This window comes from Labrus bergylta, chromosome 6, assembly GCF_963930695.1.
Source record: "Labrus bergylta chromosome 6, fLabBer1.1, whole genome shotgun sequence".
In the NCBI taxonomy this organism is placed as follows: domain Eukaryota; kingdom Metazoa; phylum Chordata; class Actinopteri; order Labriformes; family Labridae; genus Labrus; species Labrus bergylta.
This window is the reverse complement of record NC_089200.1, coordinates 24,596,342-24,623,790: the sequence shown is the minus strand read 5'-3', so window position 1 is coordinate 24,623,790 and position 27,449 is coordinate 24,596,342. Positions and strand designations below refer to the sequence as shown.

General features: G+C 41.6%; 1 protein-coding gene across 4 annotated transcripts in view; it reads right to left on the bottom strand.

Moving 5' to 3' along the window:
- Positions 1–741: 741 nt before the first annotated feature.
- The window catches only part of ect2 (epithelial cell transforming 2), a 42,860-nt gene continuing 16,152 nt past the window's right edge, over positions 742–27,449 (bottom strand). For 2 of the 4 annotated variants that reach the window (XM_020646366.3, XM_020646367.3), the window contains 15 exons: positions 26,010–26,235; positions 25,054–25,178; positions 23,371–23,490; positions 23,201–23,269; positions 22,311–22,421; positions 21,373–21,469; positions 21,049–21,130; positions 19,999–20,077; positions 19,588–19,707; positions 16,341–16,479; positions 14,486–14,640; positions 12,479–12,586; positions 8,985–9,119; positions 6,344–6,921; positions 742–2,212 (listed from right to left, as the gene is read on the bottom strand). In XM_020646366.3, the coding sequence (XP_020502022.1) occupies positions 6,370–6,921; positions 8,985–9,119; positions 12,479–12,586; positions 14,486–14,640; positions 16,341–16,479; positions 19,588–19,707; positions 19,999–20,077; positions 21,049–21,130; positions 21,373–21,469; positions 22,311–22,421; positions 23,201–23,269; positions 23,371–23,490; positions 25,054–25,178; positions 26,010–26,235 (2,118 nt within the window). In that variant the 3' untranslated portion in view covers positions 742–2,212; positions 6,344–6,369. The remainder of the gene's footprint in view (positions 2,213–6,343; positions 6,922–8,984; positions 9,120–12,478; positions 12,587–14,485; positions 14,641–16,340; positions 16,480–19,587; positions 19,708–19,998; positions 20,078–21,048; positions 21,131–21,372; positions 21,470–22,310; positions 22,422–23,200; positions 23,270–23,370; positions 23,491–25,053; positions 25,179–26,009; positions 26,236–27,449) is intronic. The other 2 variants (XM_020646368.3, XM_020646369.3) reach the window with 1 other exon arrangement.

Here is a 27,449-nt window from a genome sequence, read left to right as displayed (position 1 = left end):
CCACATTTGCAGAAGTTGAGTTGTGGGGGATGCTGTGAGAAGAACAGACTACAGCAATGACTACAGGAAAAGAAGCATGCTGCCATTAAACTTCTTCATCAGTGTAAATAATTCTTGCCCAGTTGTCAGTATTTCTCTGATGGGTTTACTTTCTTCAAAGCCGTGACTTCCTCTTTTGGTTGGAAAGTGAATTTAAAGCAGCAGCTCCTATTTATGAAGAAAAAAAGAGAAACTGGGGAAGTGCACTTTTTGTCAAGGGGGATCCAGAAACTTCTAAACCGACTCCTACATCAAATGAGCATGAAGTACAGACGAGTACTGAGGAGCATTCATGAGCCGGCTTCAAAGCAGTATGCAAATCACAAACGGGCCTGAGAATCACAAACACATGCTCAAAGATGCCACACGCAAATGATATATATTTTTAAATCAAACATCAGAAGCTTAATTTATTTTACTGAACTGGTTAAATATCGATTTCCCCTTTTATTGCAAACGAGCAATGTTCTAGAGAATTAACATGAGCTTTTAAAAAACAGAATTACAAACCTTTTAGATCCTCCCAGAAGAAAATATCTCATTGGTTCATGAGGAGGAACTAAAAGTATTTATTTTCACACAAATGTCACTGCAGATTTTGTCGACATGCCACAGATGAACGTGATAAAACCCTCTTTATAATGTCCTGGTGTTAATAAGACAAACAACAGTTATATAAAAAAAGAAGCTTAGATCTTGGGGTACATGTTTAAGTGCATTTAATACAAAGATTAAACAAAAGGAGAGGATTTAAAGTCGATTAAAAAAAACAGAGAAAAGTGAAAAAACATAAATAGAAAGAGAAGATAAAGAAAAACAGATATTAAAATGTATTCATCCAGAATAAATATGTACACTGACGCAGCATCCCTTCTTCGACAGACACACACAGAGAAAAACACGGTTAAAAAAAACGAACATTTAAAACGTGGACGGGTAAGCAGATGTGGCTGAGCATTTTCTCCGCTGAATCTCGTAAATGCTAAATTAAAAGCTTTATAAAAGCTGGAAGCTGTAGTACGTTTACACTTTGAAGGTGGGTTAATTTATAATAAGTCATATTATTAAATCAAGTGAAATTAAATCTAACCGCTAAAACAACACAAGACTAAATGTCAGTTTAAATGAGAAGTCGTTTACCTAGCATGTTAATACAAAAAAAAAGCCATAATACAGCAAAGGGCGCTCAATCAATCAGTCCAATTTAACTTTTATAAATCCTAAACAGAGCTTAGCAACGCAAACAAAAACATATTCGATTAAACGCTTCTTTTGATGCAAGGTGAAATTAAACTTGAACATCCAGCGACATTCAGGCAACAGGTCTAAGTCCCTATTTCGACCCGAGGTCGGATGAGGTCGTTTACTTAAAGTTAGTGTTATCACTTCACTCGACTAAGTAACCAACCAGAAGGCCCAGCAAGAGGCGAACTGTGAAAGGTGAATAACTTTGACATCCAATGAAAAACACCCCAAGACAATCCATAAACAAATGTAGTCAAAAGAGCAAAAGAGCATCCTTCACTTTTTCTTTTTAGGCTAAGGCTTTAAGCTCACCAGAACCAATGATAATCGCTAATCTGTAGCCGCTAGCGTGGTGCTAATCGCTAATCTGTAGCCACTAGCATGATGCAGTACCGCTCCAGGTAAATCCTCTTATTTGTGCATGTTTAAACATCCGCCAACCCCCGAGTGCTAGATTAGATAAGAAACTATATTTTTTTGTGCCTTGTCAGCAAAAAATATAGATTTTTTTTGCAGACGATAACACTTCTCAACTTCTTAAATGAGGCTTCTCAATTCAACTCTACTTGGCCCAAATTGCAGCCAAGAGGCACCAATAGTAGCTGGACAATTCTGATAGTGTCAAGTATCAGATTCAAGTTTGTCCACAGCTTCAGTGCATTTTTCAGAATGTGGCTACATGACATTCCTCGTGGATTTGTGCAGATCCGAAGTACGGACACGCTCTCCAGACTTTAAAGTTATCGTAAATGTCACACACATGTCCAGTCATGTCCTGCTGTTAGTTACAGTAAAGGCAAAGAAGGTGAGAAGATGGGTTGAGTCGTGTCGGTGCATCTCAGAAGAGGTGGGTGGTTGAGCGACTGAATGTGTGGTACTTCCTCTCGAACATGGAGGGCAGATTGACCATGGAGGGGGAATGGTGGGCCTGTAAAAAGGAAAGAGAGGAATAGATTAAAAACCACAGAAAACATCTGAATAACGCGTCAGTGCCTCATCATGTTGTTAAAGAATCAATCGAGGAGTTAAGAAGATACTTTTGTTCATGTTTTTGGACATGTTTCACATCAGTTTGAATTACTGAGATTCAGGAACATGATCACGTCACAGTCTAATGGGGTGAGAAACATGAGCAGTCATCCAATTTAAAGGTGTTAACATGTCGTTATTACAAGTTCAGCACAGCCGACTAGTTTTTCTCCAAGCATGCAGTAGATTTATAGTTAATTCATTAATACACAAGAGAACAGGACACAGGCTTGTGCAACAAATAACAGTTTAAGTATCAGAATTAAGATCTTCTCATATTGTGGCTTTATGAGTTTAAATACTGAAATCTTGCACTAATATTTCAGATCTCTAAAAAATAAGAGGGGGCGCCAGCGGTCGAGTGGTGCAGAGGCCCTTGTTCTCAGGGCGGGAGACCTGTGGATCCTTTCCTGTATGTCATCCCCCACTTGCTCTCTTGCCCCAATTTCCAGCTACATCCAGTGTCCTGACTCTCCAAAAAAACGCCCAAAAATAAGTTAATACTTGTCTGATTGATGGGCTGTTCATGTTTGTTTCTCCCCATCAGACTTTGTGTTTTTTAAATGTTTCCAAAATTCATCCATCACTTTGAATAGTAAAATGTTATAAGAACAGACAAATAATAACATCATGAAATTAAGTTGTAATTAATAAAGACACCCTTTAAATAACATTGAACACCCGTGTAATTAGCATCAGGACATTGTGTTATTAATTGGAATAAAGAAAGCATTAGTGTTAGCTTAGCATTTTGACTCTGTTTAAGTTGAACAGTTGAGTGCTGTGAGCTACATTTTTCAGAACAGCCTTCTACCTAGAAGTCAGGTGTGAGTGTATAAAGAAGGACGAGGTCGGCCGGCGTGCTCCAGCCTTGTTTTAATTACCGAGTGCACAGGGACACACCCTGTTAAAGAGCCGCTCTGCCTTCAAAGCCAAACCTTGGCGCTGATCTAATGGAGACACACAACCTTTGCCAACACAATCACACATCAGTAGCTCTCCACCTGGCTGACAGACACACAGACACGCACGCACGCACGCACGCACACACACACAGACACACAGACACAGACACACAGACACACAGACACACAGACACACAGACACACAGACACACACGCACACACAGACACACACGCGCACACACACGCACACACACACAGAGACACAGACACACACGCACGCACACGCACACGCACACGCACACGCACCTCTTTCTGGGCTCGAATCAAGTGATGAACAATAACTAGTGAAAGGTGACCTGCTTCACATGTAAATGTTGTTAAGAAATCCAGAGCATGATGAGGACTAAATGAACGAGCAGATTAGCATGTTATTTTCTCTGGAGAGGGAGGCGGGGCCGGGGTGCGACACTCACAACAAAAGCAAACATACCTGACCCTCAACAAGCAGCTGCCATAATTAAGCTAGCATGCTAATGAACACTCGATTTCAAAGCCAGAGTGCATGATAGTATATCTCCATCTGAGCACTCAGTGCGCACACATCAACAGATCGTCCTTCATCTCTGTGATAAATCACCAGTGTCACGTAGAGGTGCTCTCACTCTCAACAATAAAGTTTACCCAGATGTTGTTTTCATGGGAGCCAATTAAGATGGGCTGATCACAACCCTGCCACAGCAGTCTTCTACCTGCTCCACGAGCTGTACATCACACCTGAAGGAGCGTCATCCGTCTCGACGGTGTATGACAGACTGCAGGAGGGAAGCAGTGCCAGCATACCGCAAAGAGAAGGCGGGGTACTGTAGTCTCTCACAGGATTCAGTCTCTCTGCCTCACAATCAGTGACAGCCAAGTGTTGCTTCATCTTCGTTGCAACACAGTTCAGGCAACAGAGCAGGTCAAAGGAGATTTTATATCTGGCCACCTATGTAATCATCATTTTTTTCTGTGATGCAAACTTTCTTCAAAACTACTAAAATGGTGGCATCCCAGAATACGAGGGAGAGTAATGGACAAATTAAAAAGTGAAGTAAAGGGACAAAGAAATGCAGCAAAACCAGGCCATAGCGATTTACGCTATGCTTCCTGGTACATGTATGCACTGTCAGAGAGTCACTCTACCATAAACAGAGGAAAAATCTTTGCCTGGAAGTATAGCGCACACTGAGGAATTTACTTCTTCAATTAACAATTCTTAATGCGTGTGAATCCAAATAAAAGCCGGGGGAGAAATTTCCATAAGATTAATTTGCATTTCAATGCTAGCACAAAGGAGATGTTGTGAGTGCCGAAAACCACCAGGTCTCTGAGTCTCAGCCCACAACAACCACCTCTAGAGTCTGACTTACTGCACAGCGGTCACAGTCAGACAGTGAAACACACTTCAAAGCAGAGCGGTATAGAAACATACTGGGACCTTGTAAATAGATACTTAGAGGATCAATAAACTCGCACTTGGAGGTCAGGAATTGGCAAGGTAAAGACAGGTCAAAGTCTAAAGCCTGAAACATTTTAGTACCTCATGTTTTCAGCTTTTACTTAAACTTGCAAAGGGAGTTTTCAAATGGAGTTTGGCAGGCAGTTCCACCACCTCTCATAACAGAGGAGGAGAGTCTAGTTAGAGACTTAAGGGCCTATCAGATAGGATGCAGTGCTCACTGCACTCACTGAGTAGCAGGGCGTAGAGCAGAAGGGGGTGAACACAAGCAAAAAAGAAACAGCGCACATTTTAAACACGTTTTAGGCACGTTTTAAACACACCTGGTACGCCCAAACTGTGGGATAATTTATTTACAAACTAGAAATGTCTCACTGATGTCATGGTATGTCTGTTAACCAGAGCTCAAGAAAGTGGGACACTGTTTGGTGTGACCTGATGTTCTCTTCTATTGGAAGGACACTCTCTAAGCTGTACTATAGAACAGTGAATAAACCTAATGACATCTGTACATTAGAATTGAAATAGCTACAGAAATTCCACCACAGCCCCTGCCAAGCTGAGCGCAGCGCTACAAACAGACAATGAATGGGCATGACCGAGTCCTATCTGAAAGGCCCTTCAGGATCCGGTGGGGAAGTTTGGATCAGACACCTTTCATTGGCAGAGTGTAGGGCAGGAGGGAGTGCAGACCTGGATGTCAAATGGTTAAAACATAAACCACATTCTCGGTGATCCTTTTACCACAAGTAAAACCTCAGATATGCTCCTGTAAAAATGTTGACATTTTAACTTCAGTGAGTGTTTTATGTGTAAACAAGCCGATACACAAAGAGCATGACATCAAAAATTCAAGGTTTGCCTTGACATTTTGATTTTTTACTTGATATATTCCTCTTCTGGCGTTAACAGAAGGTTCTGAAGGTCGTTTAAAAAAGAAAATGCTGAGTTTATCAGATATTTTGGATCTCTTCTTGTTTTTTTTAAGTTTTGGGACTTTTGGAAAACTGTGAATGTGTTCACGGAGTCTGACTTAGTTTTCACAAACACATTGATACATTTTCATGGATTCCTTAGTGACAGACAGTAATGATAAAGAGGACCCGTTTCCTCCTAGGGGAAAGCAGGCTTCCACCTGGACATCACTGTTGTGTTATCTCTACACCAGTCAATCTTCATCACAAACTTCTTTACACGTTTATACAAATATATTTAAGAACAGCCACCTTGTGAACATTCCCAGGCACCATCGACACCAGTTAGTAACCCGGGTGTTTCAGAGGAACCGAGCTATTCCAAATCAACCCTTAAAAATCTTTGCCCTTACTTTCAACCAACTCACTGGGGAGGATCATTCAATCCACACCTCTAAATCTAATAAATCTAATCATCAGAGTTCAAAGCGCAGCTGTCTGGCAGACCATTACGTTACTGATGATTGGTAAAATGATGTTTATCTCAGGGTCTCAGCTTCTAAGGAGTTGATTTGGGGCTAGAAATGCACCAGGGCTTTATGAATGTTAAAAGGCTAGCAGAGAATATGCAGGAAAGATTAATGTAGAAACAAAAAACAGGATGGTATTGGTGCACCCAGAGTTGAAATGAGAAGACAATAATGTTGGCTCACGTCAGACTGCGAGACTTAGCGCTGGTTTAGAGCAGAGTCTCCCTACGAGGACTGGTCAGGATAGCCTTGCGTGGATCCAAGGCGACTAGAGGATCCCTGGACGCCTCAGAAAAGATTTTGCCTTTGACATTGACCTGCTGAGGAGCTGGGAACCTTCTCTGGATCCCTACAGAGGGTAGGTGCCTGGGCACATGCTGGCTAGGTTTTGGCTGAGAGGTGTTGGTGTTGGCCTGAACCAAGTTTGGGACAGCTGGAATGGAAGTGGAGCTGCGATGGGGTGAAGATGTCGGCTGTTGGGAATTGTACGGGGCTGATTGGGGTTGAGTTGATTGGGCTGATAATGGAGCATGAAGGATGGACTTGCGTTCTTGGTTGTAATAGTTTGGGTGCAGGCCTTGGCTGTACTCTGGGCGAGCGTTGGGGATACGAGGGGGAGTTTGGTGTTGGCTGGAGGGGTTACGCATGCAGACAGAGACCCTAGCTCTGATTGGAGGATGGTCCAGAGAGTTTGAGCGCTGCACCATGGCACTACCCTTGGCAGAATCACTCAAACTGAATGTTGAGGTAGAGCGAGACATCTAGAGCACATAACACAGAGGATACACATTTGGAGCAGGAATTTGTATATCATGGAAATAAAATAAAAAAAGAGAAACAGAACAAGAAAAATACAGGGAGAGTAGACATACTGAAATACAATTCAAAAGCAGAGGATATTCTCAGAGGTTCAAACAAAGGGCAGAAACATCAGACCTCATGTTGATAAGCATAAAAGAAAGAGAGGTGGTGTTTGCAAGGCGCCTGGTTTAAGTTTAATCAACTGTATTTATTCATTTCATAGGTGGTTTGGGACCAAACATTCTGGGGACTTTTGGAGAGGAACTATCCATTAGGGAGTTCCCTGAGAACTAGGGATGTAACGATTCACTCAACTCACAATACGGTATTGGGTTCACGATTAGATTCTCTCATGATTTATTTGACAAAATCAAAGACATTTTGAGATGACTGAAAAAAAAGATTCCTTTAATTTTTACATGAAAACACCAATGCACCTCATAATCTCTTTGGCTCTTGCACTCATTTGGGTGAGCGGGGCTTCAAACCCGCTTGTTAGTTTGGCCTCCACAGCTGCCATGATTACGCCTGTTTGTTACAACTAACCGACTCTGATCTACAACTGCTGATGCTCACGATATTACTGTAGTGCTCACTGACACCGCCACAGACACCTAAAGGAATCATGGTGTTTATGTGTTTCTTTTAATGACAGCAGCCAATATAACAACTGAACAATCATTTGAACTTGTAACGTTCTGTCCAGTTTAGTTTTTGTTCACTCCCGTTTCTGAGCGCCCCTGAATGCAGCATGCTCACTGCGCATCCCCTGAGTAACGGCAGAGAGAGAAACATGCCCAGAAAAGTCAGAAATCAACTAAGCAGACTACTGTCTTACAGACTTTTTATTATGTTGTGTGTGATTTTGAACTGCCTCACGATTAATCTTTACATCCCTACTGAGAGCTAAACACCATGGGGACTTTTTTAATGTCCACATTGGCCCCGCCACATTGACGGGAGAGTACCTACTCTGAAGCAGGAGATTAAAAGGTTCCTCTAAACGGGGTTCTCGGAACTAAAATAGTGCATAGTTCCTTCGGTGACGAATCAACAAAAAAGGTGGAGGGTTTCAAAAGTTCTTGGAACTTGAAACAAGATTATGGCCAGGATCAAATCTGGGATATTTTTAGGACTGGGTTTCAAAAAGTGATTTTAATCCATTTCCATTTGAATGATCTGATATCGATTCATAAAATCCACAGATGGATCTGTAGATCCTTAAACAATTTGACCACGAGTTCTCTGAAAATCTGTCATTATCTTGAAGCAGAATTGGTATTGTAACTATAAATATCCCTAAATTAATCAATGGTGAATCGAATCAGGCATTGAACTGAATTGGGAGCATGTGAATCGGAATCAAATCAGTCAATCAGTGGTGATACCCAGCCCTCTAAATTTTGGTTCTTAGTTATGAGTCTTAACCCCTCAGCTCCTTGAGGTCATCCAATGTTACATTACATTTTACATATTTATTGCATCACTGGACACAAGGCAAGTCATTATTATATAACTAAATCATGTATACTGGGCAGAAAGTCTGTTTTTTAAATGATTAAAAGACTTTAATACTCCGCAAAAGTCGAGCCAAATAAGTAAAAAATAACTACCCAGTACATTAAAGAGCACAGGCCCCTCCCCCTGTGTTTTTATTTTAATTAAGGTACATCAAAAAGACTGACATCGACTGAAAGCTGTCCCATCATATTTTGATAAACGAGATCAGTTGCCTGCCAGGAGAATGAGATGGAAAGCATCAAAAGGAAGTGAAAAACAGATGGACAGAAAGATGAAGACAGAGACAGGAAACAGCCAGCGAGTCATGATCATAATCTGAAAGAAAGTAGACGACTGTGTGAACAGCTACGGGGGTTATTCAGACACTTTTATAAAACACCTACATTTGTGTCATAGTGGGAGGTTCAATTAGTTCAAGACAAACAAGGTGATCAATCAGTGCAGCTCATGTTGTCTTCACAGCAACATACGGAAGATTAGCTTTAGCAGTGTATGTACTTACAGCCAGAGTGGAACTGCTGCCAATGCGGTTTTCACAACTCAGCCTCTGGCTTTTCTCGTCTGGTGTACTGTTGGCCATGAATGCCCTCTGGATCACACGCTTCGGGGTCTTGGTGAAGGAAAAGGCCCTCGTTACCTGGCACAAAGACAAAGAGTGTAAGTCATATATTTATGTAAAAGCGGGTTATTTTTGCACACAACATCCTGTATATTCATCACCTTCTTTTTGAGTGTCTGTAAGTATCACTCTCTTGGTTTATATTGATCCCTGCTGAGAGTAATTATACAACATGTTGTTCTTTACTCCTTCCAAACACAGTTAAATATCACTTACAGTGTTTTGTTGTTGTAGTTGCTGATGAGTACCATCTGTGCCTGGCATTACGTAGCAAGAACTACAATTTCAGAAGCTTTGTTAAAAAAGTAAAAGGTTGTTCAATTATGGGAGGAAATTTTATTAAAACAGCCAATTTATTCCATTCATGACAACCCAAACACATCCAAAGACACCTGTGATACCATATGATTATCAGCATTACATTTTATAAAGTCCCCCGAACAACACAAATACATATTTTAAAAGTTTCACTGGCGATTGTGATATCACGAGCAAAACTAAGAGAGTGCAAAAATAATGACATGTCCCCTAAAACAGTTTGATAAATCCAAACCAATGCACTTCAGTGTTTTCAGTGCTCAGCATCCTGAGTGCAAAAACACTAGTAGCATCAGCGTTTTTTTTTTTTTTTTTGTCAATTCACTCTCAGTTGAACATTTGGAATAGCAGCACGCTCGTCTATGTCACTTCTTCCTCACAGACTGATCGAAATCAAGAAGGGGCGGGACTTATGATATCAGCTTTGTCAACAACAATGGTGGAGGAGAAACTAATCTGACTCGTCTTTTCAAGGTAACAACTTCCAGGTCTGGAGCCGGAAATTTCTACAGCCAGGACATGACTCCTTAACACTGTTTTCTCAATTTTCTGTTAAATAAAGGACAACAATACGCACACAGATGTTAAAAAGGGCCGGTCATAACCATGGGAAGCATAAGTTACATTTTGTAACCTAGCAACAATGAGAGTTGGTGAGAAACACTCTGAAAATGAGGTTGTGGCCTGTTTGGTTAACTTGTGCGCCGATTAAATTGAATGAATTTGATGTTCATATTTAACATTAGAAGTCGCACCACAATCAATTCATCGAAGCAGACAGACATAAAAGCTGATGGTAAATGGACTTCAGCATGATAGCGCTTTTCTAGTCTTCACACACTGATGGTAGAGGTTGCTATGTAAAGTGACCATCAGAAGTAACTAATCCCATTCATACACATTAATACGCCGCAGACGAAGCAGCAGGAGCAAATCAGGGTTATCGGTAAGTGTCTTGCCCAAGGACATATTGGATATGTGGCTGCAGGAGCCATCCACAATCGGTTTTCTCTCAACCTTCTCAACCATCTGAGCCACAGCTGACTGACCCTGATGTCTTTCTCTCTCTGGAGAGGCAGAGTAGAGTTTTCTGGCACAACTTCACAGACTACCAAAGTGCATGAGGAGGGACAGACTTGGAGAGGTTGAAAAGCTCCAGCTACACATGTAGTATGAAGACACATTTTCATGACCATGATGAACGTCACAAGCTGAAACACCACTAGTTTATTGGTCGTGGATTGCTATCAGACACCGTACCGTTTTTGCTTTTTTTTAATCTATTGTCACAATGGATTAAAGAAAAAGGCATAAACATACACTTTCCTCAGAGAGCTGTTAAAATAGCTGGTTCTACTTTTTAAACTGTTCATTTGTTTTCAAACTGAATTTGCAATTTCCAGCCACTTTATCAAGTCAGCACTCAAATTATTTCAGTTTGATTGCCGAGGTTAAACTCTGTGGACCGTAATAAGTACATTAGCGTTAGCTTTGCAGTCCAAATAATGAACAGTTTTTGAAGTTTTCATTTAAATCAGGAGTGCAATCACCACCACACCAAGACATGCAGCTCAGTGCAGACTGCAGGAGTGGAAAAAAAAGGATAAAACAAGATGAGAGAGGCAGAAAAAATGAAGAGCATTTGAATGATAAAGTGGCAGAATTGAATGCTAGCCTTAAAAAGGTGAGAGTTGAGATATGGTCACCCCTGCTATCTTAGCTTCCCTAAAGCTATTAGCCTCTGTGAAAGCTCGTGAGAAGGATCAGCATCTGAGAAGTCAAGGGCTTTTAGAAGAGGCCAAAAAGTATAAATGGTATTTGCATTTATTATACCTTTCATCCTCTTTGATATTCAAGTGGAAGTCACATGAATACATGCAAACCGGTCTATCATAACATTAACACCTGTCGACAATAAAGTAACCATTAAACGTCATTATCAGCAATGATACACTTTGTAACACCATTGGAAGGAGAGATTGGTGGAATGACTGGAATAGCTAGATAACTTAGGAGGACTGCTCCAGAGATTCTCCTGACCTGGCTGTAATGTAAAAAAACAACGCGGAAGTAACGGAGGAAGCAACAGAGTCCGCTACACGACATTATAATGAGAATATTTGCCTTTATATCAATGCTATGTGTAATCCAACAGAATGACAACATCAACAAAAGAGAGGAGAACAACATACTGACGAACAGAAAACATAATGCAGCCGTTTAATTACGTGCGCGGAGATCGTAGTGGTCGCATGAATACACTCTACGCACCGTGCAGCAGTCACAGGATAGAAACGTCACTCCCCCGCCTATTGGCTCGAGGTGAATTCTCCTGATTATATCCTGCTGCATTCTCACATCAGCCCACTCAGACTTGCTGCAGAAAAAAATACTAGGGGTCTGGCCAGAGAAACTCTGGATGAGGTCCGAGCGAAAAATGTTTCGCATTTTTGTCAAACAAAGTTTTTCAGGAGATTTCTGCAAGTGTGAAAGCCGTTAGTTAAAAAAGAAGAGTCTCTCGTGTCGGGCTGTTCACAGCTCAGTCTGTCAGTGAACAGTCCAACACACTGGACAGCAGATAAAGGAGGATTTTAATCAGAGCTAGCTTCATCAACAATGCATCTATTGTTCTGCCTTTCTGCAAGGCATCCTTTGATCCTTAGAAAGAGGGTATAAATATTAAAGTTATTTTTCTTATTATGAGCCTTCTTCTAACAGAAAAGAGTTGCCCTCATCCGCGTCTTGTTGTCCTGTATACCATCGTCCATATCTATTTCTATGATGCTTATTATTTCTGTAGATATTTTGTGACATGGTTCGTTTAAGTAAATGGCTATTCCCTTTGTTATTCTAAATGATTCACTTTACATCATGCAGGCAGCAATAATGCAGAAAAGCATGTAAGACAACTCAGAGTGCTTCTGGACTGAAGACTGGAATCATCAAAGAATGGATGCAGCAGCTCCAGTCTCAGCGGTGCTTGGCTACTCAACATGTATGTGCTATGATGACCCTTCGAGGGTAACGGTGGAGTTGTGAAGATTCATTTGCCTTTTTACCTTTTTGGAAGTTTTCTTGATGGCCCTGGAGGCTTTGCTCAGGGTGCTGTCCATATCCTTTGTGCTGACCTGTAGTGAGTCTGGGTCCGTGCACTGAATCATGTCCTCCTGGTTACAAGAGGAAAAACAATACAGTCATACATTAAGGTATGAAAGCTTTACGTGAAATGTGCATACATGTAATCGATACCAATTGAAACATTGTGCTTTACTGAAAAAATATGGTGGAAGAGGGGACGTGTGGAAGGATTCACACAAACACACAGTCTTTATTTCTTCTCCCCCGCACCCTGCAGTGGGCTTGTTAACAAGCACAGCTCTATCTCGTTGGTATTCATATCGCAGCACTGACCCAGTGGAAACAGCATTAGGAATGCAGCTGTGAGGTGGCAGGCAGACTAGAGGCCAACATCGCCCCCTGCTGCCTGCTCTGTTAGGTGCAGTGACAAGCTACAATATTTCCCCCAAAACCATAAAGACTGTGTGTGGCAATAATTGAGTTTTTTCTTTAATTAAAAAAAAAATCCAGTAATGACACAGAAACCAACTAGGAATTGGTATTTATAATGATTGCTGTGTTATGACTGCAGCCCTTATTTCTCTGAAAAACGATTAAAAACTCGCTAATGACGAAACAGGATAACTTTTCTTCATCACCATCAGGACGTATACTGTAGATTATTTCAATTAAATCCAAATGCACTGACCAGCTGTTTGAAATACTAAATAAGAGAAACGATAGGAAGTAACTGAAAGCAAAACATTCTTCTTTCAATTTTCTTGTATCTTATGTCCTGCTAAAAACAAATAAATACAATGCTGTTTGAATTAATTAACATGTTTAGACAGTGAATTTACAATTAATTCAACATCCTCTTATTTATTGTGAATTGCGAGCTGTGCTGGGAAACAGAGATGCTGACGAGGCTGGCAGCGACACTTTTGACCATCTTTTCTCCGTCATGTTCTCATAATGGTTCATTTAAAGCAAACAGTGGTATATGGTTCAGTAAATAAAGATTGTCGATTGCTGCTTTGATTGAAAAACTCCTCAGTTTTAGGGGCGCTGGTGGCGCAGTGGTTAGTGCGCGCACTGGAGGCTATGGTCCTCAAAGCGGGCAACCCAGGTTCGAATCTGACCTGTGGCTCCTTTCCCGCATGTCATTCCCTACTCTCTCTCTCGCTGATTTCCAACTCTATCCACTGTCCTCTCTCGATTAAAGGCACAAAAGTCAAAAATAAATCTTGAAAAAGAAGAAAGACTCCTCAGTTTAAGTCAAAGAGCGATCAGCAGGGGTGGGCAACACGACTCAAGGGACAAAGTCTGTACATCACAACTTTCCCTGTAGGCTGAGATACCGTACTGTAGCTCGTCGGTGGTACTAAAAGAGTGACACAGAAACTTCACGTTGTAGACATGCAGTGGAAATCATCACACAGGAAGACAGTTTAAAAAACATTTCTCTTTGGGAGAACCCCCCCACAAACAGACTGCAACGTATATACCTGTGCAACTTCTATTCCATATATAACAGTATTTTGTTTTACAACAGTCTACCAATAGAAATGCTTTAACAATGAGCCATGAGGAAAATTTTAATTATAAAAAATGTCCCCAAAACCTCCAGACTATTGATCTATTTGTTGTTTGTCCTAAAGGTCATGATTGAACTTTAACTTTATAATATAACATAATTAAAGGAGCAATATTTAACTCTGCCACCTAGTGTTTAAAATTGATACTGCAGTCTAAATTCAAAACACTGGAGAGAACTGTCCGCCCCCGCAACCTCCTCTCTACAGTTGATGTGTATGCTGGTTGCCATGTGGTGGACACTGAAGCTTCAGTGTTAAGCCAGCTCTGCATCGGTCTGCAGAGGACAAGCAGTCATTTAAAGATACAAATGAACACCATGATGACAGAGCTTTTAATAACTTTTCTTTGGCAAATGAATCCAACAATCTTCATTTTCTAATGTACTTCTATTTGAGTGTGTGACTACTCACCGCGTCAGCCCTGCAGATGGTGTTGGCAACATGGCGGCAAAGTGTTCGCAGCCAGGTGCTTTTAACGGTTTCCTCTCCAGCCAGTTTAAAACTGAACAACAAGTTCTCCTGTTCAGTCGGAGGGCGAACCACCAAGGCGAAGGCATTCACACACTCTGAAGGTAGAAAACAAAACAAAGAGAGGGGGGCGGGGGTGGATGGGCATTTGAAAGAATAACAAAATAAAGTGAGAAGGGAAATCAGCCAGTAAAGAGATGGAGATGAAGATGAAGAGGTAAAATCAAGGCGAGGTGTTGGAGAGGGAGAAAGGGAGGAGAAACAGATGGAAAGATAAAAGCAGACAGAAGTGTTAGAAGAAAAGGAAAACATGAAAGACAAAAATCAACTTCTGAGCCTCGTCCAAATTTCTCAAACATCAACCACTCCTGTTTTCTGTGTGTGGAGACAACTCTCTGAACAATGTGTTCACACACCAAACTACAAGAGAAGAGTAAATAAAGGGAACACTAACATTAGGTAGAAACACTTTCAGACCCCTAAACTAATCCCAACGTGTAATAATGTATTCTAAATATGGAGAATCTTGGACAAGAAAAACTGCTCTTTTTTTTTTTGAGTAAATGAGGGAGAAGCCAATTCTAAAAAAATGTTACAATATTTTTTTAACCTTGCTCATTAGTAGGGATAGAAAACAGATGCGCAGCAGTGAGTCTGGTGTTGTTCCTGCATCACATTTGTTAGCTGCCCTCTGCCTTCATTCCCACCAACTTTCAATGGTGGTTCTACTTCTCAACATAATGGGTTTTCCTCTTATTGGTTATTCCAGGATATTGAATGTTATCATCTGACTTTTGTTTGTGTTTTCTATTTCTTCCAGTAAATCATACAGTAAATATTTATGGACGAACTACAGGGGGCATTGGAGTCCTGTCGATGGTGGTCTCCATGCTGGAAATTCTGTCTCACCCTAACATTCAGTCAATCTACATGATGTGCAACATTTTACATATAAATAAAGCAGAAATCAAGTATATCCTCTGTAAAAGTCTTTCTGAGTCATGACTGTCAACAATGAGCGAGAAGCTCGAGTCCGGCTGGCTGTGTTGTTGTCAGAGCCGTGTTTACATCAAGTTGGACGGCCGGCTCATCCACTTGTGTATAAACGCTGTTTAAGTGAGAGACTTGAAAAAAAGAAGAACGTACTCACTGCTTATTTGATTGTCACGTCAACATTTTCAGATCAACATTTCTGTGTAAATTTACATGCAACTGGAAGCCACAAGCTATCTTAAGACCGCTAACATTAGCATGCTAACACAACAATGCAGCTCGATACGAGGACAATTTTGTCCGCCGCTTGCACTTAGTGCTTAATTATGGTGCGTTCCAATTTTATAACTCCTTTAAGTGAACGCGAGGGGAGAGGGGTTGGAGGTGTGTCGCTGGAGGAGAGAGGAGGACTCAGAATAGCGGAGATGTTGTCAAACAGCAGTTTGTTTTGGGTCATGCTGGTGGACACTCGAGGAACTGCAGTTGCCCTCCTGCATTGGCTTCATTTTTCAACACCGGAGGTTGCAGCTTCAGTTAAATATTGTGACATTTGCACTAATCTTATCTACGAAGAAGACCGCAGACTGAAAACACAGATACCTAAAGACTGTTGAGCCCTGTGGGTAGGTGCTGAGTATCACTGTTGACGAGTAAAGGTATGTCACTGAGCTGGTCTAATTATCCATACATTCAGAAATAACACTAATGTGACACAGGGAATGATATGTGTGGTGGATATGCTTGAACATCTGAGATTGTGGTCTTAACAAAACAGTGCAATGTATTACAAATCTATCTTTCTTACCTTCTGTGTCCTGCAGGTCCAGCACTCTTCGTATCTGGGACAGTGGCATCAGTGCAATGTGCTTGAGCGGGGGCGGCGGTCTTGTCTGTCCCAGTGGACTCTTGAATGTATTGATCACCTTGTGTCGCTTCCTCGCAATCTGCAGACGCAAACACACATACACACTAACATATGCACAAAATGAGACAGCAACTTTGGAGGTAAATGTGAAGAAAGGCAACATCCGCTATGTGCTTGTGTGCGTATCCCTGCGGTTCCTAAATTGAGTGCGGGTGCATTTTGCAGCATGTGGGTGAAGCTATCGGTTACTTGGCAATAAATCAATACGGCCTTCATAGAGGTAAACGATGCAACTCATTAATGCCACATTAATTAGATGCTGAGAAGGACGAAAACAGAGAGGAGGGGGGGGGGGGGAGGGAGGGAGGACAGAGAGATGGGGGAGAGGATAAAACAGGACACTACATCGTAGGTCATTGTTATTTTGACAGTTTAAGTGAGGAGGGTGAGAGTGATTATGTGAATGCAAAAAGTTAATCAATGATAAGTGATGATGGAGGGGAGTTAGAGGGAGGCACTCTTACATAATATTCACTCAATAAAATACATTTAGGCCTACATGGAAAATTGTCAGAAAGCTTGTTCAACCCCCACACACACACACAACACAACACACTCACACAGGCTAATTAGGAGGTGTCGCTGACACTCCTGATTCAGCGCAGCCACCCACCTACTCTCTGTCATGATTGCCTGCCCTGTTCTTAGGCTGGCCCTTTGCTAATTAACACATGCAGCCTGTGTCAGCAGTGATAGACTGTGCTCACATGAATTGATCACCTATTCAAACTTGCTATTCTGCAAAAGACCCCTTTACCTCCTTAACCACTGAATGTGCACATGGATCACAGCGTGTGCTTCCAGACATGCTGAGATCCATGCTGAGTCTCCCCGTAACAAAAGTGGAACAGGAAAGAAAGACTTGTTCAATGATATCGTAGATTAAATTGTTGGAAAGAGAAAGAGCTTTCAAGTGTTGCCCTTCCACGTATATTGTTAGGGTGTAAAAAAAAAAAAAAAACATGACTCTGACTATTAACACAAGTGTTGCCTGACTCAGTCAACATGGTAGGTCTTTACAGGTTTCCCTCTCACTGTATGTCTCTAGAAAAGTAATGATGAATCAAACAGGCTGATTTCTGTTGACACACTGTCATAAACATTTAACATCAAGTGTAACAACATTAAGGTGAGGTGCACATTTGGATGCTTTTTTAAGAACTCCGGCTGCAATAAGAGGTCCCATATGATCCTCAATCTCACCCTTTATATTACCAGTAAGTTAAACCTGTACAGTAAAACTTTATTTATCGAATACGGGCGTCTATAAAAGCCTTAATTTCAGCTTCTGCCTGAAGCGATTCTTTTCAGCTGCCGTCTCTTTAAGATCCCCCTTCCCCATGTGCCCAATGTCTTCTGATAAGCCAGCTCTCTGGAAGTCTTCCGGGGGCAGAACACTGAAGGGCTGCCAGGGAGAAGCTGCTCTACTGTGCTAGTAGAACAGCTTATGTCAAGGGCTCCACCGGCCTACGTAGAGATTTGAAGCGTCTCGTGAAAGCCTCAGTTTCGTATTAAGGAACTATCGTGTGATTTGTGACAGGCCATTTAGCGCCCTCTGCAGACTTATCCTGGGATTACTCCATATGCACTCCTGATAATATCTAGATAATTACAGGAAGACCGCTCCGGAGATTCTCCCGAACTAGCCATTCACATATGCTCCTCACAGCGGGGGACTATCCCTGTCAGAGGGGAGGGGGCTCGGGGGATTCCCTGAGGTAAGACGTGGCGTAAATAAACAACGCGTAAGTAGCGGCCGTAGCAACAGAGTCCGCTACACGACATTATAATGAGAATATTTGCTTTTATATCAATGCTATGTGTAATCCAATGGAATGACAACATCCACAAAAGAGTGGAGAACAACATACTGACGAACAGAAAACATAACGCAGCCGTTTAATTACGTTCACGGAGATCGTAGTGGTCGCATGCAGGCAGACTACGCACCGTGCAGCACTCACTGTATATAAAACTCACTGGGGTCCCACTAGCTCGAGGTGAATTCTCCGTAGTATATGCTGCTGCGTTCTCACATCAGCTCACTCTTTCTGTGGTTAAAATACAAGGAGTCCAGCAGGATAAACTCCGGGTAAAGTCTACGTGAAAAATGCGGCTGTTTGCGTTCACATATACCCTAAAGTCCCTCCGGGTAATAAATCTCCTGAGTTCTACGGGAGATTTCCGTATGTGTGAAAAGGGTTTATGTGAGTTTAAAAATGGGGATCAGCAGAATAGGTCAACTTAAATGAATTATTGTACAAGGAATTGCTCAACTACTTAATTACTCTTTCTTTAGCTATGGTAGGTGTTTGCTGTTCTCTTTCATAGTTTGAGCAGAGGAAGAAAAAGACACTGGAAGGAGAGAAAAAGATGAAATAATGTAGGTGAAAGGTTTATGGGTGAGGCACTGAAAATGAAAATGAAAAATCTCTGTGTGGCTTTAACTGTGCACCGTTAAGGTGTACGTCAAAGATGGTTTTGAAAAAAGAGAAATCAAACGCTCGCACATTGCCGATCTGCTCCCATGATAAGAAAGGTCCACCTCACAAATGTCCGAGGCAATCCTTTTGTTAAACAAGTAGTCTAGTCCTGTTTGTGAATAGCTTAGAGCCTAAGTGTTGTTGGTAGAGAGAGTGAGGAGACCAGGAGTCTGACAGTGTGTGCAAATGAGTTACATTTTTGTCATGACTTGGGCAAGTGAGCACTGAGAAGAGCAATCAGTAGCAGGACGAACATACAGTTTAAGCTGCGCGTGCGACGATAAACAGCCCAACTCCTCAAGACTCGAGCTGGGCTCACGTGTATTACATGCTGCTGTAAGTCACAGTGACAGAGGTTAGCCCCCAATTTAGCAACAACTCCGGCCCTGGAGCAGACCAATAAGTCTCCCCTGTGCTGTCTGACTACGGTCGGGTCGGCAAAGGAAAATGGAACTGAGAGACAGATGTTAGCAACACTTTAAATGAAAAATTCTGTTTATGAAGATAAGATTAACAGAAACCCAGATCTTAGTACGATAGACAATCGGTTTTCATATCTGCAGCCAAAGCTCACATTAACACCAGAGGATGATACTACTGGGACTACATATGTTAACCAGAATCCTCTCGATATGTGTTCTCACCTCTAGGCAGTCATTGAAGAGGAAGAGGGTCACATGTTCCCCGCGGTCACAGGGCTGGTCTCCCAGGGCAATCGTTTCTACTCTGTGAACCAGGCTGCGATGGGAGGACAGCAAGTTGGCCTGCAGAGAACATAAATATAAAAGGTGAGGGGATAGTCTGAAGAGCGGTTATGGAGATAATGAGAGAGAGAGAGAGAATGTGACAGTAATATACTGTATTAGCCTGCATTATACGGGAGAAAATGTAATACTGACAAAGTATTGGAGAGTAGACTGGGAGGCCAAGGGAAAAGTAAATGTCACAAAGGCTGGGTCCATTCGGTCATTTACAAACGAAAGTGAGTCGTTTCTAATGTAGGATGTAATATGAATAAGAGGAGCAGAGGGTCCAAGGACAATCACAAAACTTACAGGACAGCCGTCAACTTCATAAACGACATCAAAGATCTGCTTCTGGCCTTCAGTCTTCCTCTTGTCCTCGTTGATATGGCTGGTGGGAAGAGTTAACGTTCGAGAACAGAGCAATGAGTTCAACATTCTTCATCGTGTTGTTTTCATCATCCATCACTTGTCTGAGTTGTTCATTTAAAAGGTTGAACATTTGCTGACATTTAAGTCGCAATTTAGTTTGAAATGTGATTCCAGTCTCTGCTAGTAAATATTAATAATGCATTTACTAATAAAACAACAACAGTGTTCTCTAAAGCGGAGTGCTCGTGGCTGCAAAATAGAAACCAACAAGGGCAAAAAAAAAAAAAACACAATCTGTTTGGTCTTTGAGCAAGAAAATGACACAGCACCTAGTCCAGATTTATGAAGCATTTTAGAGTTTAACCAGCTCAACACCTGACTGACAGTAATAACAGATCACATGACACTTTGACACATTATATGCTTTAAAGGAGTAATATGTAACTATTGTAGCTAGTGTTTAAAATGGGTGCTGCAGTCCAAATTGTAGAGAGTTGTCTCCCCCTCCTCTCTAGAGTCGATGTGCACACAGGTTGCCATTTCGCAGACACTGAAGCTTCAGTGTTTAGCCAGCTCTGCATCGGTCTGTAAACCTTTCTGTGTTCTAACATCTCTCCATTTTTCAAAAGCATTTCCAATATTGATCCTAGTTTGAGCACGTTTCTGCTCGTGGAGCTTATTAGAAACATGCAGAGGCTTTTTAAGTCGGGTAATTGAAGGTTTGACAGACTTTGTTGAGGAGGACGCCAGCTTCTTGTGACTCTTTGGAAAGTTTTTTGACTTTTGACATGAAATATGTGGATTATTCTCAGACTAAAGTGTGCTTTCTATACTCTTTTTGTTTGTTTGTATTGTTTAATTGTTAATAATGCGTAAAGTCTAAATGAAAAACTAAAAAAAAAGAAAAGCCAGACGTGGAGTTGTAAATGATCAAACAATGCTGGCTCTGTGATCACCACAAAAAGGAAAGGTAAGGTCACACTGACTCACGTCATGACTTCTCTCAGAGACTCAATTGCTTTCTCCAGTGTTATCTTGTCTGGGTTGTCATCTGACGTATGCTTCTTTATGTCTGTAACGGAGGAAGAAAGGGAAAAGTTGAGTAACAAGTAGAAAGAATGGAAGAGATGAAAATCATGTGGAGAAAGGAGAGGAGAAAGGGAACGGAGAGCAAAAGAAATTACAGAGAGGTATCAACGGGAGATACGGGAGGAAAGGAGGCAGGTATGGAAGGACCACGATAAGGAGAAAAAGACGACGAGGAGGGAAGTAATTAGCACAAGACAAAGAGTTTGGTTTTTACAAAGGAGCTACCGTTAAGAAGAAGAGCTACACTGGGCAGTCTCTGAACAGGTCTGATGAGCAGCTCCACCAGCGTCTGTCTGCCGCACTCCGGCTTGGACTGGTTGATCTGTAAAATGAGATTAAAGTGTGATAGCAGGTCTGTTAATGTAAACATACAACAAACACACTCTGTCACACTAGGATCCGGTGAATGTGTGACTTCTGATGTAGGGAAAACGACCGGTGATGATAAAACTTGAACCATTCACTCTAAAACTCTCTGCATGAAGTCTGTTGTAATAAAATCACATGTTTACAAAGTGCTGTGACGGACGAAGCAAAGACTATTAGTGTCTCAGGAATATAACAGACGATTACAAAATGTAAAGGCAAAAGATCGAACGACATCAGAAGGACGAGGAATACATTAAATGATAAAGAACACTCTTTATAAAGAATAAAATAAAAAGACGGCTTCAGATAAAAGCTCGTCTGTAAAAGAGAGATTGAAGAAGTGAAGGATTATGCATTTCAATGTGTTCGTCTCCTTTTATTATTTGAGTCACTTGTTAATGAACGGATAACATTTTTATTAACACAGATTCACAAACAAAGATACAACCACATGAACGAAGCTACTTTCACATCAACACTCAGACCTCAGAAAATCTGCAAACTGAAAATTCTGCCTGCAAAGTCTAAAAAGTTATTTCTATGTGTCACTTTAGAGGTTAAAGGAAGTAAAGGAATTAGGAAAACTTGTCTCAAGTATTTCAAAGACATTCTGTGCATCCTCTGTAGGCTCATAAAACAAACACTGTGTTTTAAATCATACATCATACGGCTGTCCTGGTCCTGAAAATTTACTTGTGCAAAAATGCATTTCCAAGCATCATCACCCACTCGAGACAGAGACAGAGCAGAGACAGAAACGAGAAGAGCACAGAGTTGAAATACAAAGGTCTTACCTTGAGAAAAGCGTGGAAGCGTGGCTTTTGTTTCTCACAGCGAACAATGGTCTCCTTGCTCATTTCAAAAAAATTGACAAAGGGAGGGTAGGCCCTGACCAGCTCTCTCGACTGAAGGGAGAGAAAAACGAGGACGAGTTAGAAACACAAACACAACAATGAATATTCACTCAACACACACACACACACACACAGCCCTCTCAGTATAGACCAAATTCCTGCCATCACTGCTCTAAAGACCTTTTTTATTTCAGCATTAAAGTCAGCCATGTACAAACTGAGAATGAATCAAAATAAAGAACTTTAAATACTTATGAGGATGTTATTCAACAATCCAGCGCAGCACATTAAACCTGAATCAACCCTCAAAGCGTTTTAGTCATTCAAAGGTGTCGCAGTAAATGTCCACATGTGGATGTTTGGGAAGCTCAAATAGAGAAATATATGAAGTGTTTAGTCAAAGCTCTCTCTCCTTTTCTACCTTTTATATGTCATAAAATTGTACAAAATCAACCTCTTTAATTATTTTTTCTTGTTAAAAGAGTTTAAGTTTAACACGTTTTATTTTTCTCACTTAGATGGAAAATTATGAAGGACAAATTCAACATATGCAGAAAAGTAGACATTAAGGACCAGTGTCCACAGAAGCAGATTTTGCACTGGCAGCGCTCACTTTCAATACAGAACCGATGTAGTTCAGCGTTTTCAGCGCTTGCCGTCCTGAGCATTAAAACACACTAGTCAGGAAACAAGTCCTTTACATCATTTCATGTCTTCTTGGTGATATTTCCTTAACTTCCTTAGTAAAATATAAGCACCTGGAGCTATCTAAAACACACCTAACGGACTTTACAGAGGGAAGCTGAAGTTAGGGCCTAACTTGCACTCACATATTTGAGAATGATGTCGCCGACGCTCCTGTCCTCTGACCAGTCTGTCAGGAGTTCCTCAAGATCACTCTGATGAACAAAGACACAAAATACCAACAGGTCACCAACACAATAATACGGTCACTTGTTTTTTTTTTTTTTTTATATAGAAATGATCTTAGACTTGTTACCTTTATTTTTTTGTGAACCTCGTAGATGTCTGGGATGCTTCCAAATATTGTCTTCATTTCCTCTTGGGCCAGAATGGGTCCGCCCACCTGCTCCTCTTTCTCTAAAGGAATCTTGAAAAGCTGCAAAATAAAAAATAAAAATAAAACATTATATATATATATATAAAATGGCGTTGATGTCTTTCAGTTCTCATCTGCTTCATATTCACACAGACTAACTGACCAACACACTAAGGCTTGTAAACATGACGTCATTGAGACAACACATTTACTTAGTAAGCCGTTTTGTAGACGGTCGTCCTTGGAGAAATGAACTTACCGTAAATAGAAAGACAGGAAGTCATGTTGCACTTGACTGTGATTGATTGTTTTTGTTTAGGCTGCCACAAAAGGCCTCAGTGGATACACATCAACATGGCATTTACTTTGTAGGTGCTGGAGTGAACAAGTGAAGCGACTTCAAAAGCAGGAAGTGATTACAAAACGTTGTGGTTATTGAGTAAAAGTAGACTGTGTTTGCCTTTTGTAAGTGGTGTGGTAGTGGTCACGTTGTAGTACTCGAGATCAGTCCTGGTATCGAGATGTCTTTTTGAAGGTCTCTGAATCTGAAGTATTATACTCTGTCTTGTATTGGTCTAAGACTCTGCGGACTCCGCACAGGAAATGTTGGGGGGAGACTGGGGATGGCATGCAGCAAAGGGCTGAGGTCAGATTCGAACCCACGGCTGCTGTTATAAAGACTTTAACTTCTGCACAACATAACCGCTAGATTATCATCGCCCCCGGACTCCTGATTTTTAATCAAGAATGGTCAAGACCGCCACTGAAAGGCTATTTTTCCATATCATTGACTAAAAAAGAGAACACCCTTTTCTAAAACAACGAATAACTTCAATTTATTTGTAGTTTGATACACGTCCCATCCCCCAGTTACTGTCTAAGTGAGTGACACGCCCCCCCCCACACAAGATGATGATTTTTCATTCATATTTATAGCCTTGATCCTGACTGTCTTGATCCCTAAATGTCTCCCTCTTGGTCCTGACTCGATGGTCTCGATCCCTAAATGTCTCCCTCTTGGTCTTGTCTTGGAGCACTCTGGTCTCGGGTATGTCTTGTTGTAGTCTTTTCTACAACACTAGGTAGTGAAGCTACAACAACATTAAAAAAGTGATTTTAGCATCATGTAGTGAGTCTGTTTTTCAGCACAGAGCTAACCTGAAACTTAAAGATCAACTTTAAACCAACCAGCTTTTTGTAAGGAGGGGAACTAGTTCAATCCAGAGAGAGAAAGAGCGAGAAAGAGAGAGAGAGAGGAGACAGAGAGAGAGAGAGGATACAAAAGAAAACAACATCAATGGAGGAAGTCTTAGAAGGGAAGCTGAGGAAAAAGCAAAAGGAGAAAAAGATTTTGAAGGATAAGGAGACAGACAGGGAGATGCTCGGGCAGGTCATTTTCTCCCTCACTGGTCAGCTGTCTGACTCTCTGCAGGGACCGACTGATAAGACAGGCCAAGTGAGAGCATGCAAGCGCGCATGCAAGCGCACACACACAGTGACACACACACACCTTTAATGATTGAGCTTAACCTGAAAGTGTTGTCAGGGGTAACTGACTGGCCAGCCTGTGAGAGAGTGATAGAAAAGTCCACATTGTGCTAACACACAGACACACACTGATACCTGGAGGATGGTGCTTAAAATGTCCACGTAGTTGCTCTCAGTCTGGTAGAGCTCCTTGGAGACCTGCCACCTGGCTGACTGCTTGGACAGAGCCGGAGTTGAACTCTTGGAGGGCTTTGAACTCTCTGGAGAAACAGGAAGAAAAAGTGGTTAAAACTGCAGCGAAACATGGAGAAAACCACGGAGAAGCTCTGTCAAAACGAGCGACGGTAGACAATAAGACTCACAATCAAGTTAAATTGATAAGCAAATTAATTTCCTATAGTGGTGAAAATACATCCAAAGAAGTCACATCTGCAGATTTGCATAACATAAAAGACTCTACTTTTGGCCTCTGTAGAAGTCTGCAGTCTCAGAGTGCCAGTCGAGTTTAAGAAAAACTGTCTACATATGTTTCAAAGGCTGTTTTCTGGACCCACCCAAGCACATGACGGCACGTTAGTTTGCAAGAGGAGAAACATGCAGCAAAGTTTGCTTCCTGAATCTTTCACGGATTCACTTTTAAAAAAAATCAACGGCATGATCATTTATTTCATCCTACCCAAATCAACTTCTTTAATGCCTCTTGTTGATTAATATCTGCAGAAAATATTAACAAAGGCTGACTCTTGAAGCAAAACCTGACCTGTAGAGGTTCCTGTCTGTTGCTGATCCTCCTCTGGTTGTTGAAGGACGATTGTATTCAGGCTGGATCTTTTCCTCCTCTCTTCCCTGTCTGACCTAATCCTTCTCTCCCTGGTTTTCCTTCTCCTTATCCTATTTCTGGTCACGGTATCATCGCCTGTACTGTTCCCTACTCTCTCTTCTGGAACGAAAAGTGGTTCATCTTGAGACTGTTCTCTCAGGACGCAGAAGGAATCAACCATAGAAATATACCAGAAACGTATAAAACTGTCAACCGGAAACCAAGTCCAATCAAACAGGTGCGTTCCCGCGCCCCTTCATTTTCTGCTTACCTGCTAAGGCTTTACATGTGTCAGGGGTGTTGGAGATGTCCAGCAGAGAACCCATGGAGAGGGAGTGCTCTGCTGACGGCCTCTTGCGCGGTGGAGGGAAGGGGGAGATCTCCGTCTCCTTGGTTAGCTGAGCCAGCGTGTCCCTGAAACGTCTGCGTTTACGGTTGCTGTTGGGGGTGGTGATGGACAGGAGGGACACGGCCTTCTTCATGGCCGGGCTGTCGTTCTGACAGACAAGGGGTCAAGAAGAAGGATAGAAAAAATCAGCACTTATTCAGGTGCTGAGTCTTACAAATATGATGCACAAGTACTCGCAACACTATGGCTCCAAGAGACATGTTCTTCAACGCATATAACAAATAAATAAGTATGGTTCATGCCCGACCAAGCTCTTCATCAGGTGCTGTTGTTAAGGTAGTTTTGGGACATTTTTCAGGGACCTTTTTTTCATTTTCTTGTGAATTCGGTTGGTTTAAGGTTAGAGAGACTGTGTGTGAAAGATAAGTCCAGAAAAGGTGAGCCAGCACTCACACATCACTCATCCAGGTGCTGAGTCATTAAAAAAACAATGTGATGCACAAGGACTCCCAACACTCAGGCTCCAAAAGATATTTAATGCATATAGCAAATAAATAAGTACCGGTACATAAGTTGGGAGCCATAGCGTTGCGAGTCCTTGTGCATGATAACAAAAATAAGAATATACAAAAACATAAAAGTTGAGATGAAAATGAAGGTTGACAAAGAAGGGAATCATTAATCCTTCAAACCTTTTAAAATGAGAAGCGATGAAGCCACATCAAAATCTTCATATTGTCTTTTTCTTATGTGTTTAAACTTCATTTCTTGCCTGTATGTTAACGCTGTTCTTGGCTATGACTCTTCATCATGCTGGATAATATTGTGCAGGTTGTTAAAAGGAAATAATTCCAGAACTGATTGGCCAGGTGAGAGCAGTGAAAAGTCGTCAGGGTCTCAAGTGGATCCGAATGATCACCTTCTAAGAAACGGCCGAGCGCTCTCATCAGCAGGGCCAATTGGAAGAGTTCAAATACACTTTGGCCTTTAACCAAAGCTCTGTACATCAGTTAGTTCGTTTCAAGTATACTGTAGCCTTTACTACCAGTAATCCTGCTACCATGCGGGTACAAAAGTATTTAGGACAGCCCAGTTATCCCTGCTGTGAGGCTGCAGGGGAAATGTGTGTGATCTGAGAAAAAAGTGTCCAAGGACAGCAGCTGCAAGGATCCTGTGGGGAGCCTCCGAGAGAGCAATGGCTTACTCTTGTTTTATGACAGGGATAATTAATGTGGTGATCTGTTAATGTGGCAATAGAGCTCATTGTTTCATAAGAATGAAAGGGATGCCTTTATTGATCAATATATCAAATCTAATTTTGAGAACTTCAGAGCAGATCAAGCCTGGCGCCCGATCTGAGAT